Source organism: Leucopleurus acutus, assembly GCF_964270905.1.
Source record: "Leucopleurus acutus genome assembly, chromosome: 2".
NCBI lineage: Eukaryota > Metazoa > Chordata > Mammalia > Artiodactyla > Delphinidae > Leucopleurus > Leucopleurus acutus.
Genome location: NC_139143.1, coordinates 14535464 through 14553588, shown reverse-complemented (window position 1 = coordinate 14553588; position 18125 = coordinate 14535464). Strand labels below are relative to the sequence as shown.

At 37.9% G+C, this 18125-nt stretch overlaps 1 protein-coding gene across 3 annotated transcripts in view; it reads right to left on the bottom strand.

The window, feature by feature from the left end:
• KCTD3 (potassium channel tetramerization domain containing 3) overlaps positions 1-18125 on the bottom strand; it is a 68185-nt gene that overhangs the window by 16311 nt on the left and 33749 nt on the right. For all 3 annotated transcript variants that reach the window (XM_082834449.1, XM_082834450.1, XM_082834451.1), the window contains exons 11-14: positions 9969-10056; positions 9717-9833; positions 7654-7824; positions 3584-3739 (exon numbers count right to left, since the gene is read on the bottom strand). In XM_082834449.1, coding sequence (XP_082690575.1) covers positions 3584-3739; positions 7654-7824; positions 9717-9833; positions 9969-10056 — 532 coding nt within the window. The remainder of the gene's footprint in view (positions 1-3583; positions 3740-7653; positions 7825-9716; positions 9834-9968; positions 10057-18125) is intronic.

The following is an 18125-nucleotide window of genomic DNA, read 5'->3' as shown; positions in this document are numbered from 1 at the left end:
TTTCAATCTAAAAGGTAAATTCAATTATTTTTACTTTATTGTACTTGGCAAGGTAGGAAAATGGCTCATATGTTTTAGGAAGAATGTGAACAATATAAAGTGTTTTTATGCAAAACTTACACATAAAATTATAATAATTCTTTCCCAATACTCATTAGCTAAATATCAACTCATCATTCACAGAAAGTATGTGATGTACAACACATTTTTTAAAGATAGTATATCCCAAGTTATCTTATGTGAATCATACCTTATTAATAAACAGAATAACACTCTTACTAGTTAGCAAATACTCATGCTTACTATGTACCACACTACATGCTTCACAAATCACTCATTTGAATCATCATAACAACCACATAAAGGATGCACTATTATCATCTCCATTTTACAAACGAGAAAAGTAAGGCACCGACAGGTAGTTAACCAAAGATCTCTTAAGTTCTACTTGATGGAACTGGAATCCAAACCCAAGCTGTCTGGCTTTTCACTAAGCTATGCAGTTGCCCAATTCCTGCACAACTCTCTGAAGTCTAATTCTATTGAAATGAAAAGACAGTCCTCACTCAATAACCCGTAAACAAAGTCAAAATATTGACGACGGGTGAAATAACTAGGAAAGAGGATTACGGGACTATATCTTCCCTCCCCCTCAAAGTTTATTACTGATGTGAGATTCTCACATAACTTCATACCTTAAGTAATTATCCATACCTCCCCTCTTATAGCTTCCCCAACACTTGTGCCCAAATTAGCACCTTTCCTTCAGAGAACACAAAAAAATATCCTTACATCTCTGTTATCTTCAACGGGGGAGAAAGGAAGAGGACTCAAAAATATGACCTTTGAATGTACTCACCTTCTAACTAGCTCCCTTTCTTTCTGGCACAGCTGTTTCTAGTATCTGTTACTCCATTCCCCTTTACCATCTACACTCCACCCCTACCACCCCCACTGACACTGGACTTTCTATTCTGTTCCACTAGTCTACATGTCTACCTCTTAGGATATTTTTTTTAAACGAAACTATGAACAGAAAAGAAAAAACATCTCCCTGGCCCTTTTAAACATTTTACATACGACTGTCTTAAGTAATTTACAGGGCTGCTTCTAAATATCTTTTATTCATATTACACATGTGCTCCCTGATCTGACGCCTGCCTATCTACCTAGTGTCATGTCCTACTATTCTCAGCTACATACCAACAATTAATGACGTTCTTGACATTTGCCAAACCTGCCAGGTTCTATTGGCCTCTATCCTTTTAACATGCTGCTTTCCCTTCCAGGAATGTCCCTGTCCTAGAACTTACACCTTCACATCTCAGTTCAAACTCCTAGCATCACCCCCCGCCGCCTCTCTCAGTTCCAACATTAAGACCTCTGTGAAGTGCTCTGCCTGAACATTGGTTTCTGTCAAAGTTAAGTGGGGATAAGATCTCCCCCATAAAATTGTCCAAAAGATTAAATGTGAGTGTATGCTACAACACCCGGCACACAGACTAGCACTCTCTCCTGGGGGCTTTCCGTCCTATGCACTTGAGCAGTGTGCAAAATACAATCGTTTGCTTTTTATTCCCACCGCTCACTATAGTGTAAGTCGATGTTCACTGCAATTTTTTAGATTTCTAATGCCTGGAGCAAAAGTACACAATATCTGTTGATGCTACACCTTTAACTTACACTATGTTATATGTCAATTATATCTCAATAAAGCTGGAAAAAAAATGTTCAAATAAAACTTTCAGTGCCTATCATCACACTGGGAACTGGAATCACACAGCAACTGATAAAAGTGACAACACTGAGCAGTTCTCTTTCTAAAAATACTAAGACTGTGGTACTACAATTCTCTTCAGAAGCTTACATTTCTTAAAGATAACTATTTTTGAAATCTTTACTGTGGGAGCAAATATCCTGATGGACATACATGTAACAGTTTCATGCATAACAATTCTGATCCACTCCTCGTTTTCCATCAGTGCTATAATTTCTGCTTATACAAGATGATCTACAAGGTGCATTAGTTCTTTCAAACAGATCCTTGAGGAAAATGAGCTACCTCCATGAAGACTGTTTGTGTGTATGTATGGTGTAGGGAGAAATTGATTTGTTATAACTAACTTTATATACCCTTTGCTGAAATCAGTAGAGACATCCTACACTGTTTACTAATGGATGCCATCAAAACCACTCTCAGTATGTAGGAACACCAGCCCTTTTCCAGCTTCAAATCTATTTTCAGGTTAATTATTAGCAACGAAGGAAAAAAGTATTTCAAGTTTCAAATGTGTACAGCCATTATGGCTTTTAATTATAAACAAAAGTGGTTAGCATTTGGAGATAATATCACTTAAATCAGGAAATGCTAGTAAGATAAAAAATGTGCTCTCAACTTTTATTTATTTTGGGCTGCATTGGGTCTTCATTGTTGCGCGTGGGCTTCCTCTAGTTGCGGCGAGCGGGGGCTACTCTTTGTTGCGGTGCACAGGTTTCTCACTGCGGTGGCTTCTGTTGTGGCAGAGCACAGGCTCTAGGCCTGTGGGCTTCAGTAGTTGTGGTGCACAGGCTTAGCTGCTCCGCGGCATGTGGGTTCTTCCCGGACCAGGGCTCGAACCCATGTCCCCTGCATTGGCAGGCGGATTCTTAACCACCGCGCTACCACGGAAGTCCTCAACTTTTTAAACAATGAAAAATGATGCTATAATACAGATTTTCCTCAACTTATGATGGGGTTATGTCCCGATAAATTACTCCTAAATTGAAAATATTCTAAGTCAAAAATGCATTTAGGGGGGCTTCCCTGGTGGCGCAGTGGTTGAGAGTCCGCCTGCCAATGCAGGGGACACGGGTTCGTGTCCCGGTCCGGGAAGATCCCACATGCCACGGAGTGGCTGGGCCCGTGAGCCATGGCCGCTGAGCCTGCGCATCTGGAGCCTGTGCTCCTCAACGGGAGACTCCACAACAGTGAGAGGCCCGTGTACCGCAAAAAAAAAAAAAAAAAAAAAAAATGCATTTAGTACACCTAAGCTACCAAACATCATAGCTTACCCTAGCCTACCTTAAGTGTGCTCAGAACACTCACATTAGCCTACAGTTGGGCAAAATCATCTAATACAGAGTCCATTTTATAGTAAAGTATTGAATATCTCATGTAATGTACTGAATACTGAAAGTGAAAAAGAGAATGGCTATGTGGGTACAGACTGATTCTAAGCACATCACCTGTTTACCTTTGTGGTCACGTGGCTGCCTGGGAACTTTGGCCTGCTGCTGCCGCCTGTCACCACGAGAGAATATGGTACCACATATCCCTAGCCCGGGAAAAGTTCAAAATTCTAAGTACTGTTTCTATTAAATGTGTATCACTTTTGTACCTTCATAAAGTCAAAAAAAATGTATATTTTGTGACTTTATAGAACTTAATCAGAAAAAGATTAAACTTCTGTTTTAAATGAGTTTCAAAGTGAAAATGAAAAACTTATATTTAAAACTCCTTTTTAGGTTTCTACTACAGATAATATACTTCTTCAGCATTGCCTACACAGTACTTGAAAATGTCCCCCCGAAAGATCTAGCTCACCTATGTCGTTTCCAGAGGAATAGCTTCCATGGCTTTCTGTCTCCTCCAGGGACAGTATCTTGAACGATGCTAGAGGAGTAGAACCTGGCTGAGTAGAGATCATTCCTCTGAATCGTGTTACCGTCCATGTCCGGACATGATTATTATCTGCACAGACTAGGAGAGAAACAGAGCACACAACAGTTGTTAAATATAGATTATGAGAGCACCAACAAAATCACTTTTATAAACATATTTTAACTTTTTTCATTATAATTTACAGAAAACAGATTGTAGCACATTTTGAGTGGCAAACAGCTTACTTACCTTAAAATTACACTTAATTTGTACCTAGCCAACAAAAATGAGATAACTGAATATGGTTTACCTTGCTGCAAATATAAGGTATATAAGTAAAATCTATGGATCCTTATAAAAGTAGCCTGTAGGGTATGAATTTAGAGAAGGTTAAAAAAAAATGTGTATGTAAGAGAGAAGATGCTGAATATTTTTCTGTTCTGTGGCTAAACTGCATTGTAAACAAGTTGCCTAGTTTATTTTTTCCAACCATATAAATTGTTTCTGCTTATGTTACTCCAATATTAAACAACCAAGATCAGGAGCTACTGAGAATTTACTGGCACAAATAACATTTGTCCAAAAGCTTATAGGAACCAGTTATTTATTGCTCATTCACAGTTGCATCAAGAAAAATTAAGATTTCAATACTAAAGCTGAGAATTATTTTTATATGAGAGTCTGCATTTAAGAAACATATTCCAATTAGCTTTATTTTTTCACGGTAATATTAAGTGGGTATATATTGAGATATCTCCTAACAAGTAATCTATTTCTGCTGTTTTTTCTGTCTGAATAGATACTCTGCTAAAAACTGTAAACCAAAAACAGATATCATTAATGTAAGAACTGTACTTTTGTGGCGTGCCTTAATAAAAAATGTATTAATTTGCCATTTATTATGAACTCATCAGTATCTACTAGGAAAGTATCCAAAACTTCTTATATGCACACAACATTTCCTACTGGATAAAATGTCACAGTTGCATATTTTAAACAAAACTTCAGAAATTTAATTTTGGCAGACAGCAATAAGAATAAAAAGTGTACATATGTTACTTATACAACAAAATTCTCAGTTCTCAGGATGCCAGTTTTCTGGTGAAAAAGAAGACATTTACTTCTAGGCTACTGAATCAGCTTCATGGGAAATAATTTCCTAATTTCATTATTAAGCTTACTAGAATTCAGAAAAATAACAAATACTTCTAGCTGACTCAAAAATGCAACTATGGGATTGACATATATACACTAATATGTATAAAGTAGATAATAAGAACCTGCTGTATAAAAAATAAAATTCAAAAAATTATGCAATTTTGTTAGTATTAATCATTATCTAACATTTCAAACCTACATGAAATACTTGTTGTTAAAATGCAAATTTAACTACATGGCTCTTTAACATCACATCCAACAATAACATCATTACCATCAAAATAATATCAACTGCTACTGAGTATGGCATTGTCATTTAAACATCAAAACAATCTTGCAAAGAAATAGTCTATTTTCTCACAGGACCAAATTACCTCATTTTATACAACATTTATTCGTAAGGACTATGCTAAGTGCTGAGAATAGGGTGGAGAACAAAAGCTGCTGCTGCTGTAGAAACTTACTATATTCTAGAAGAGGGAAAGAGATGATAAATAAGAAACAAAGTGGTAAGTCTGTGAAGAAAACAAATCAAGATACTGATAGCAGAAAGTGCCTGTTAGAGAGAGGGCTGGCTAGTTTAGACAGGGTGGCCAAGGAGGCCTCACTGAGGAGGTATTTGAAATGGGACCTGAATGTCAAGGAGAGACAGCGAAACAAACATCTAAGAAAGAAGATGTCAAATGAAAAGAACAAGTGCAAAGTTTCTAAGGCAATTTTAAGAAATAGAAAAGCCAATGAGTTAGGTATCATGAGCAGTAAGAAAAGTGACATGGGAGGCGTGGTGAGCAGGTGAGCAGGATCCGGAACAGGAAGAGCCGTATTAATCTGTTCATTCTGTTCATTCTGTATACAGAAAGAAGCCATCGGAAATCAGATCTGCTTTGCATTTCTTTCTTTTTCTTTTGTTTAAAATAAATTTTATTTATTTATTTATTTATTTTTGGCTGTATTGGGTCTTCGTTGCTCTGTGTGGACTTTCTCTAGTTGCAGTGAGCGGGGGCTACTCTTCGTTGCGGTGCACGGGCTTCTCACTGCGGTGGCTTCTCTCGTCGCAGAGCACGGGCTCTAGGTACACAGGCTCGGTAGTTGTGGCTCGCGGGCTCTAGAGCACAGGCTCAGTAGCTGTGGCACACACGGGCTTAGTTGCTTCACGGCATGTGGGATTTTTCTGGACCAGGGCTCGAACCCGTGCCCCCTGCATTGGCAGGCGGATTCTTAACCACTGGCGCCACCAGGGAAGTCCTGCTTTGCATTTCTAAAGATATTTCTGGCTGCTGTGTGGAACATGTACCATAGAGAGCCAAGACAGAAACAGGGAAAGAATGGAGTAACCTAGGGGAGAAATGCTGATTTGAGCTAAGGGGCTGACAGCAATGGACACAAAGTGAAGTAATCAGACTTGTGATGTACGTTGAAGCAGAGAAACGGGACCTACTGATGTATTACACGTATGTGGAGGGCAGGGGGAGGCGGGTGCAGTGAGAAAAAGGGAAGAATCAAGTGTGATTCCTAGATTTTCAGCTTGGGTAAATGAGTAGTGATATTGTATACTATTTCTGTTTTGAGACAGAAATCAAAAGTACTATTTTATCTAGGTTAATTTAGAGATGCCTATTAAACATACAACCAAATACTAAGCACAAGCACTGGATATACAATTTGGAACTCTGTGGATGGTCACAGGTGAAGGGCAAGTCTGGGAGTCACTGGCATGTAGATGATAATAGTCAAATCACCAGGGAAAGTACAGACAAAGAATGGAAAATCTAGAAAGAGATCTGAGGCAATCCAACACTTGGTAACTGGGCAAAAGAGGAGGAACCAGCCATACAGAGTGAGAAAAACTCCTCAGCGAGGCAGATATTAGATGAGTACTTCTCTATGAAAGATTAAAAAAGAGACTGTTTCAGAAAGGCATAATTACATCCAAAACAATGAGACATTCAATAAAAGCATATTCATCCATCCATCCATCCATTCATATATGGAAAAGGTATTTCAGCTCCATTTGGTGTTTAATTAGTGAAAGATGCATCACCTTTTTATATTAGGTAGTCTTCATATAAACAAGGCTGATGCATGAAAAGGATGTTTATAAAAATTTAAGTTAGGCAGGAACTGATCTACAAAAGATTTGATGCAAGATTGTTTTAAAAAAGCAAACTACTGATACACCTGACTCAATTCAATTTTCATCAACGCTTTCAGAAATCATCTATCATAGACATTGAATCTCATGATGGAATTTCACTTTGTGATCATTTTATTTTGTGTCAGGCTAATTTTGCTTGAAAATCTGTAACTAATTTTTTAAGTATCAAATTAGTATCTAAATGTTAGAAACATATATGACTATGAAGAACAACAAACCCACAAATGTTATTTTCTTCACATCTCTTTACACATTTTACTAATTTTTAACAGTAGTTGATGTTAGACTACTAACATTCTACTAACTTTAGCATTAAACCTTAAGACAACACAACCAAATTTATATTACATTCATACTTGAAAAATTTCTCTAATAAAACATTCTTCAACAGGATTATGATAAATATTCTGAAGTAAAATATGCCATAAGAACCGAATATTAAAATAGAGAGTAAATAAAAGATATGCCTTCTAAATTTATGTATACTACAACCAGACAATATCAAAGAAACCTTAGAAGACAATCATAGTATTTCTTCAGTTATTAAACTTTTCTACCACTTTTTCTGGTGTGTTTTTCTTACATAAAACACTGCTTTTATATTCTTTTAATTTGTAGGAGTCTAAAAAATAACACCCAAGGCAAGGTTTTACATGACATGAGGTAGACCTCCTTACCAGTACTAATAAAATCACTTTACCTGATACAAGATGCTTCTCTGAGAGCATGATTTTTGTGACGGGACTTCGGTGAACTGTGAAGGTCTGAAAAAGCTGAGGGCCTGACCCAACCGTCTCTGGGTGCTGCACAATTACTCGTACTGCTCCAGAGCTCGTACCATAGGCAATCTCAATCCAGTTACCACTGACACCTAACCAAAATCAAAAATTGAAAGGTGATATAATAGAAGACAATAAAAAGAAAGCTGCCCTTACAAAGTGTTCCCTGTGATAGAAGAGGCAGAGCTGGATTCAGCACTTGTTATCAGCCCCAAATCCAGCTCAGCAAAGAAATCTTAAGACTTCTCTGACCATCTTAAATTCATTATTTCCTTTACAAATCTTTTCCTAACACTCACTCCAATATAGAATTGTTCACTCTCTCCCTTGTACTATGTATTAGGTTCTATCAGAGCAACTGTAACACCCCAATTCTCTATTTCCATGTCTATCTACCTCTACTCTTTATTGAAAAGAGACTGAATCATAATCGTTTTTTAATCTATATCACCTTACAGAGTGCCTGAGACATAGGAGGTACTCATTAAATGTTTAAGGAATAAATCTGACATGCTAAGAACACCACTGACACAACACAGTATTCCTAAAGCAATGCTCCATATTATTTCTAGCCTCGGATGACCATCTGTTTTACTTCTGCCACAATATTGAATCTTCTCTTTGAATAATCAAGTAATCCATGTACTATTCAACAGTTTCAAAACTGTTATAACTATGGGAAAATATATCCATTCCATTGCTTACATCACATTTACCTATGTTGTTCTCTTCTAATTATATACAACTAGCTCATGACGTCAGGTTCATCTGTGGCTTTTTTTTCAAACAAGTGCCCAGATTCCATCATATATTTAAGACAGAATGGAGTTCAGTGACCTACATTCCTTAAAAGCGTCACAGAGAACCTCTTAGCTTTGATAGCTGTTCTTTCTGATTCATGTGAAAATACTGGAATCGAAGGAAAAGGGCATGCTATGGAGAACACTTCTCAAAACTTAAAAGGCAACTCCATTCTTGTGTCTTAAAAGAAGACACTGCCACCACAAAAGAAGTTTTATTCTCCCTTTTTAATTAGACTGGGGCCGGGGAGGGGAGCATATCTCATTCTAGAGCAGGGGTCAGCAAACTTTCTATAAAAAGCAAATAGTTTAAACTTTGCATGCCACACTGTCTCTGTACAGCCACTCAACTCTGTCACAGTTGCAGAAAAGCAGCCAAAGACAATACATAAAACTATTAATAAAAAGAGCATGGTTTGCTGACCTCTGTTCTGGAGCAACATAGTTTAAATCCTACAATTTCAATCAAAATCATCTGTGCACACCAGAATCTTTCTTTCTTTCATACCGAAGATAATGATTTATTACAATGCATTCAATGAAATGATTACACAAGTAACGTATTCAAACTATTAATATTACTAGCCACATGTAAGTATTTCCTAGAATTCCTTTCATTACAGATAAATTTTGAATTTCCCATTTATGTTTATCTTTCACTCTAGAATATAAAAATTCTTAATAATTTACAGAGCTAGTTTGTTAATTTCATTGCAATGGCCTTTGAAAAAGCAATAATTTATGGATACTGAGGTTTTCCAAAACTTAAATTTAAAATTTCCCAGAGAAATTTTCAATAGAGATTAAAAGTCTAAAAGCTTTCATTGTTGTTATTGTTGTGAAAAAAAAATAAAGCTCTTAATTCCAAAATGAAATCAGCTGTCATAGGAAGGTAAATGTGCAGATAAGTTTAACAAATAATTTTAGTTATTATTATAATAGTAGGGCTTAACCATACAATTCACAAGAGGGAAAGTTCTAACTTCCCACCTCAGATTATGTTTACTGGTCATGTCTGACTTCAGTATAAAACCAAACATAAACTTTAGACTCTAAGAGATGAAATCCTCAGCACTGCAGTTCACCAAAACAAAGGGCCAGATTAGTGTTACAATAAACCAACGAATAAACATACATTATCAAAAGAACTTCAACAATTTATAATAATTTTTCTATGCACTAACTTGTTTTGGGTGTGAGGTAAACACTCAGAGCAGTAATAGCATCATTTGAAGGATCATGATAAAGTTCAGTTACAAGAAGATCGTTATCCTTCATTCGCAAAGGGAACTTCTGCATATCTAAAAAATAAAAAAAAAATTAAATAGCATTAAAATAAATAGTGAATCTATTTAAAACTAAAAAAGGTAATATTTTCTTGTTCTCATTTTAAAAATCATACTAAATAGGACCATACTAAGTGTCTGACCACTTACCTATATAATATATTGATCCATTGTTACATCCCAGGAGAAGGAACGAGCCAGCAGTGTCATAACTAGTTATAGGAACAACGTCTTGAACCTGATGTAGTGAGAGTATTGTTAGATGTCAGTTATTAATTACAATCTATATTTTCTGCTCAATTTCCTCAAAATTTTTGAGTCTTTTAATAAAAAGGATACTAATATCCGATTTAAGTAGGGCTTAGAAAATACTTTCTTTACACACACACACACACACACACACACACACACACACACACACACACACACACACACACACACCCCTCCAAGGGGAACTCTGACCTTTTAAAGCTTTTCTAAAAAATTTTTTCTTTCCAACAGCAGCACTTTCCTTTCAGAATTTACTCATTTCCTTTTTCTGCACATGACTGTGAGGTCACAGCACACTTTAGGACTGGAAAACCAAGTCTGACCAGGCCCCTTTCTCCCTTGTCTCTCTCATAGAAGAGATGAAATGACCTGCCCAGAATCAGAACTAGAAAACAGATCAACCGATTTCCAGATAGCACTCGCTCCCTTGGTAGTTCATTACCATTTCTTTGAAAAGGTAGTCTTCTCTACTTTCATATTCCCCACTAAATACTTCACCTCTATTTCCTAGGAAATGGCCAAACAAGTTCTCAAATGCTTTTATTTTTTCAAGTAGTAGAATAAAAAAAATCAGTTTTCCAAGCAAATCAGTCTAGTTACAAATTAATGAATGCCTATGTGTGTGCCAAGAGAAAAGCAGAGGGCATGATTTTTACTATAAAACAAAACGAAAAACAAACAAAAAGTGTTATTGTACTGGCAATGAGATCAAACTGAATCATCCCTATGTACAGCCAGGCCAGACATGCATGCGAAAAGTTTACACACAACATTTAAATGAAACACTTTTTATGTACCAGATATTATCCAGGTGAACAAGTACTGGAATGGATAAGGGATGTGAAATATCACTTTTGCTCTGTAGAAACTTGTGGGCAAGAAAGAAAAATAAAGACAATTATAATGTGATAGGCACATTAACGCCTATCACAGTATACATTATACATTATTTAATGTATAAACACAGGGTGTGTGCAATACAATCATAGAAGAGGGAGAAAGGATTCCCATCTCAACCCCAGTCCAGGGAGAAGCACAAAGATCAAGGAAAAGTTCAAAAAGAAAGTAAAGCTTGAAAACTAAAAAACTAACTAGGAGTTAGGTAGAGAAAGGGAAAAGCACACTTCTGACAGAACAGCAAATACAGCAAAAGAGTCTAACTAAAAACACAAATTTAAAAACAGCTAAAACTTGGAAATAATGATTCCTAGAAGCCGTTCATGTCCATGACCCTAATTTCTGTGTGTGCCTTCTGGTGTCCTGCATGGTTGTAAGTTACACTAGAAATATCTCTGCAAAGACTCAATGATCACCCCCAACCCCAGGTCAGGTTTCTGTCTCATCAGAGCCAACACGTTTCGTAGCAGGTAAACACCGACAACTTCTCAGTGATATGAGTAAAGATGTCTGAAAAATGGAGGGAAGGCTGCTTCACTGACCAATTTTCTTACACCAAGTGCATCGTTTTAGCTCCAGCACTCCAAGAAGAGCTTCAATTCTACCCAGAATCTTCACAGTCAGAGGCTGGGGATAGGTAAGGCCATGAGATTCCTCTCCCTCTGGACCCATTTTTCAGTGAAAGAGCAGCAGCGGCCTGGAGCTTTCCCAGGCACGTCCAAGACAGATATCTGACCTTTCAGTTCTCTGGGAGGATGGGCTCCAGGACTAGAGCCTTCCTACCTCTTTTCCGGCAACCTCTGAGCATGTCCTGCTTTTCTGCTCATGTCTACCCCTCAGTACAAGGAGAACAGGGAAAGCAGAGGATAAGTAAAGTTAAGTTACAGAGGAGTTGGTACTAAGTTCTTCTCTCCCAGCATAAGCAAGGAGCCAGCCTTTCATGGCCTCCTCTTCTTTACCCCAACAGCTTCATGTCAGGAACCTGAGACACCATACTGATTAGTATATTTGGTTCAGTCACGGTGGTCACAAACCTAAGTTGGAAGTGGGTTTTCTCTCCTAACGTTGCATGCAGTGATTATCATTAACTCCTATGTAAAAATTTAAATGATTTACATTTTGAAAATCACTCTATCTTCCCAAGCAACACAAGGCCCCTAGAATCCTTTAACCACAATCTCTACCTGCATGATGATCACTGTTTTTAACATCAGTATGTTTTAACCCTCACCCATTACTTTTTAGACTTATTTAGAGTCACCAACACATCTACAAATTCTTTGGCTAGTCATGTTTATTGTATTCCACTACTTCCTCTTCTAAGTATAAATAACCTTATCAAAGGGCATTTCTATAGAGGTCCTTCCACTGAAGGTTATAAGTGACAAACTTTGTCTGTATTATCTGAAAACATCTCTCATTCATGTTTGAATGATAGTTTTGCTGGATATGAAATCCTAAGTTGAAAGTTATTTCCCCAACTAACTTGAGAATAGCCTATTGTCTTCTGAATTCTACTGCTGGTGATGAAGAGTCTGTTTTAAGTCTAACTACAGTGTACCTCTCATTACTCTGTGGACACCTTTATGATACTTTTATCTTCTATTATTGGTTGGCCAAAAGGTTCGTTCAGGTTTTCCCGTAAGATCCCATGGAAAAACCCTAATGAACTTTTTTGCCAACCCAACACATCACCATGTGTGTAAGTGTGAATCTCATTTTATTTAGCCTTGATGTATTTCTTTAATCAGTAGAGTCATGTCTTTCTTCAACTCTCCAAAATTGTTAGCAATTATCTTTTCTAAATTGCCCCACCTCCACTGTTCCTTTCTGAAAGTGATTTTCTCATTTTTTTCTTTTCATATTTTCTCTCTCACTCTTTCTGCTTCAGTGTGAATGATTTTTTTCAAATGTGTCTGTCAATTCATCGTCCTTCTATTCAACATATTAAGTCAGAGTTTTGTTTTGTTTTTAATTTTCAATGACCTTTAAATTTCTGCTCTTTCATTTTGCTTCTTTTCTGACTGGTCCTATTCCTTCGTTATAGTCTAGTTCTTCTTCTATCTCATTAAATAACTTCAGAAATTTATTCTACATTAGTTGTCTAATTGTTCAATTATTTTCAGCTTTGGGGTACATCTGTACTCTAACTGCTAACATTTGATGACTCTGCTAACATTTGATGACTTTCCCTCATTTGCTTTCATGTTTCATGTGTAGTTTACAAATTTGGGGAGGTTACGGGCTCACTTTCAGCAGAAAATATTTCTTCTGCAGAGTCCTGTGCACCATATCTTGTGAAAGTTCAGTTTCATGTCCACATCTGGAAATGCAAATGGCCCTAGACCAGCTTTTTACATTAATTTCTCAAATTGGAGTTCCCATACTTACCTTTGTGTTTTCAATTCACACATTTGTACTCCTAATTTGATTATTTTGGTCTCAATTTCTCATTGATGGTTTTCCCCTGCACCACCTCTCCCCAGTCCAAGACACTAAACACACGTCAAGCTTTCTTGTTCCAAAATTGTTGAGCAAAATTTTCCCATTCTTCTTCTCAGGGACTGAGGCAGACCTTTAAAGCGTCAGCTTTTTGCAGGAGGCTGGTTTACACTGTCCCATGAAGCCATGCCTCCTATTCCTGGTAGAACCCCAGACCCCAGAGCCTTTACTCTGATACGTGACATGCAAATATGTATAAACAAACAAATAAATGTAATTCAATACTTGATATAGATACAATATATGCTGTTTTAATATTTTTACCCAATATTTCTATATGTCAGCTGATTTAGCTATGTTACTGTAAATCCTAAGTAAGCAAATATAACATACTCAGGGTAGTGGTCAGTACATAATAGACACCAAAATGTCAAGTCTTCTTACCAATAATTGATCTAATTCAGCTACATTACTGTAAATCCCAAGTAAGAAATACAACGTACTTGGGATAGTGTTCAGGACATAATAAGACACCCAAATGTCAGTCCTCTCCAATTCTGGGCCTAAGAATTCTGGGCCTAAGATTCCAATGAATTCTGGGCCTAAGATTCCAATGCCCACCTTATTCTTGTTCCTAACTTGCAGGGGTTCATACACCTATTACAAAAACAAAAAACAAAAAAGTAAATCCCACCAAACCCTACTTGTGACATCAGTGCTACAAGTGCATCAGAGCACAAAAGAAGAGAAGCTACATCAAATAAGCCTCCCTAGTTCTTGTCCGGCACAGCCCATAAGAGCACAGAAATTCACTTTGACTCCTTGTTCCCACAGCCAGTATTTCCTCCTCAAGCTCGTCCTCCACTGTTCATTTAGAGGCCAGGCTGTGACTCAGATGGTGACTCTGGCTGAAGATCTCTCGTCTTTCAGAATGAACACAGACAGAGCTCTCTGATCCTTTAGCAATCACAATACACAATGACTTTCCAGGACTAACTTCCAACACTGTCTCTCTGCTTTGATATGAGAATGAAACATGTATAATCTATGTTTCCAATATACATCTAAATTTAAACTTGCACAACTTGGGAAATGATGCCTAAAGTTACTATTCTGCCATGTAATTCAGCCTAGGCCATGTATTTGAAACACTAATTCCTTATTACTAATCTTCTGAAGTCTAATGAAGAGGAATTAAACAAAAAAAAGAAGAAAACACTGAAACTTTCCTTCTAAAAATAATTTTCTTTTTTCTTACCCAAATCAGATACAATACTCTTATAAAATTTTCATTAACGTTTTATTGAAGCTGTCCTAGTAAGAAACTGCTACACCAAAACATCACAACAGCTTTTAGGCTCAAAAACGCTTGCTCTCTCGCTCTCAGGCTCGTTTGTCTGACTCAAATACCTCAAATCAATCTTGACTGTACAGCGAGAGTCACAAACTACACTAGTTGTCCTGTGTACCTGCTGTGTCACTCATGGGCAGAACTGCTGCTAAAGGCCAGATCAGAACCCGCTCATCCAGTGCCACAGCAGCCAGCCTCAGGTCAGAACTGTCCGTTGAGGTTTGCAGATCAGACACTGAGATTTCATTACATCCTAGCTCTGCACTGCACCACCAAAAAAATAAATCATCTATCTGGGCTAAAAGTTATAAGGCTTGTTTGCTGCATGAATACTCGACTTACCCCAGGTCTTCCTGAAATGTAATAACAAACCTACTTTGTCAGCTATGGTTTTCAACTCATGCATATACCAAACAAGAAGCAACAGGTTATACATACAGGACTAAACGCTTAAGGTGAAGTATCTACTTTGAGAATGCTAGTATAGTTTTTGGGATCTCAAAATATGAAAACTTTTATATGCAGTTGTGACATTAGTAAAAAACAAAGAAGGTAATAAAGAAACATGTTCCTGGGCTTCCCTGGTGGCGCAGTGGTTGAGAGTCCGCCTGCCGATGCAGGGGACACGGGTTCATGCCCCGGTCCGGGAAGATCCCACATGCCGCGGAGCGGCTGGGCCTGTGAGCCATGGCCGCTGAGCCTGCGCGTCCGGAGCCTGTGCTCCGCAACGGGAGAGGCCACAACAGTGAGAGGCCCGCGTACCGCAAAAAAAAAAAAAAAAAAAAGAAACATGTTTCTTTAGAAACCTAAATGCACCTTCAGAGTTTCATGGCACAGATAGCACAGCTTCTCAGAGCCACTAAAAGCTCACTTGACATAGTTAGCCAAGTAACTTACCTGAGAGCAGATCTTCCATACATCATTAAAATCCACATTCCTCTTTACAGAAATAGCACCAGCTGAAGAATCCCTCTGACCGACTTCCCTCCACCTCAACTTTAGATCAACCTAGATCAGTCCTTCCCCACATTCCCTGGCCCATCACTTTCATGGTAACAACCTTTATAATGCCTTTTCTGTGCCTATATGGAAGGTCCACTCTTGGCTAATATATTTTTTCTACAAACATGACTTCCATGTCTCCATCTAGAATGAAATTTAACTTTCTCCGATTGCAATTTCTCTCATCGGAAGTCATTCATTCTCTCACCATTTCCCCAGCATCTCAGGCGCGGCCGTACGACCTTAAGAATGTCCCTCCACAAGCTCAGCCCAATCACGACATTCAATTACCCTACCTCTGCCCAGACTGCAGCTTCCAGATCAACACACCACTTCTGCTGAGGAGCTGGGCACCTGGATCAGTTAGCTTTTTGTCCCATTCTCCATTACTGTTCTGGCACCTAAATGTTCACCCTGATGACCCTTACAGTTCTCCAACCACTATTTTAACTACTTTCATCTTTAAGTCAGTTCAACATATGATTTAAATGGCTGCGTCAATGAGAACTGCTCCAACTCCAAAACCTTAACTCCAGTCTTTGACCACAACAATTCCCACTCCTTGTAAGTCACCAACCTGCTTTCACGTCCCTCTAGTCCCTGAATCCCTGCATCCCCCTCTGCTGACCTGGCACTCCTTCACTTCTTGATCTTACAGTTTCAATTACTTTGCCACTTCATGTTTTCTCATCCCTTTGTGTGTCATACCCATTTTATTACATCTCCAATCCTGAATCAGGCCGACACTGTTTTCTTTTCTCTTGCTTCTGTTCCCAGTACTGAGGATTAAGGAAGAAACTCACACAGCTGTACCAGCCAGGTCCATTATAAAGATTTATAATCTCTGCAATCCTTGAAACACACTTCCAATGTCTTTCTCCTCCACAGTACGCCTTCCTCACTCTTCCATCGCAGAGAAAGAAGTCTCTCTACTCTGTTGGGGCAACCCCTCCAGCTGTGTTCTAGACCCCATTTGCTTCTAGGGCACTAGCAACCATCTTCATTCTTTCGACCTTCAAATGCTTTCTCTGTCAACTCCCCTCTCTGACTAACAAGCATGCTCAAACTTCTCCCGTCCTAGAGAAAAAGTAAAATAAAGCACTGAATATCTTTTCCTCCATCTAGCCTTGATCCTTAAACTATCACTTTGTTTCTCTGCTCTCCTTCACCACCAAATTTTTTGAAAGACACTCTGAATTTGCTAACTCTAATCTCTGATCTTTTAATTCCTTAGTTCCTGCAATCTGCCCCCCCCAATCAAAACCTAATTAACTTATTAATACATCTGCAAATGATATCCTACTGACAAAACCAATGTCATTTCTCAATCGTATCATATGTGTCACTTTGGCTCTTGGTTTCCTATCTTGTTCCCTTAAGAGCTAATGTTCCTCAGGATTTTAACTTTGCCTTTTCTTTCGCTGCAGATATCCTCTCAATGGAAAATCTTACCAATTCCCATTTTTAAATTACCAAGTATTATGATTTCCAAATACTTTTTTCTAGCACTTTTCTTCTTCCCTAAATTCCAGAGGGGTGCTTCCAACTATATATTGAGCTCCTGTATATGGATACCCACAGGAATCTCAAAGTAAACATATTTAGTCATTCTAATTATTCCTCACACTATCTACCAGCATATATGATTCTCCTCCTCCGTTCCCTATCAATGCAAAATATTACCAGCCACTCAGCTGTCAGAACTAGAAATCCATCTCTCTCTCCTTTAATTTTTCTCCATCTAATCAGATACCAATCCTTTTAGAAAGGCTTATGAAATGTTTTTCAGCTAGTCTCATCTTTGCCGTCTACTCATTTTAGTTGAAGCTCTGCCTCTCTTGCTGCATTACTTCCCTGATCTCCAGTCCACTTTTCATATTTCACATTTCATAGCTAGCACTGTTCTCTTTCTAAAACATGGATCTGGCCAAGTCACTCTCTGCTTAAAGTCCTTTCATTTTTCCCCTCTCCTTCAGAATCAGGCAATAACCTTTTTTTTTAGTCTTATCTCCTTCCTGTTCCTCTCAAGTACTTGAAACCGTTTAGCTTGCTATCTTTTCCTTGAACAGGCTATGTATTTTCACACAGAAGTGTGCTCCCACTCAGGAGATGAAGTTTGCCTGGACTACTATTCCCAAGGCATGAAACTTAAAACATTTCAAGGAAATAAAGAAATGTCAAACCAGTTTAAAAACTCACTCATTTTCCAAAGTGACTTAAAATTCTTGAAAATGTTGTCAAACTTGTATCCAGAAGCAAACTTAGCAGTAAATATATTCAATATTTTATACAGTAAGTTCCCTACATGCGAACCTTCAACTTGCAAACTTTCAAGGAAGCAAACG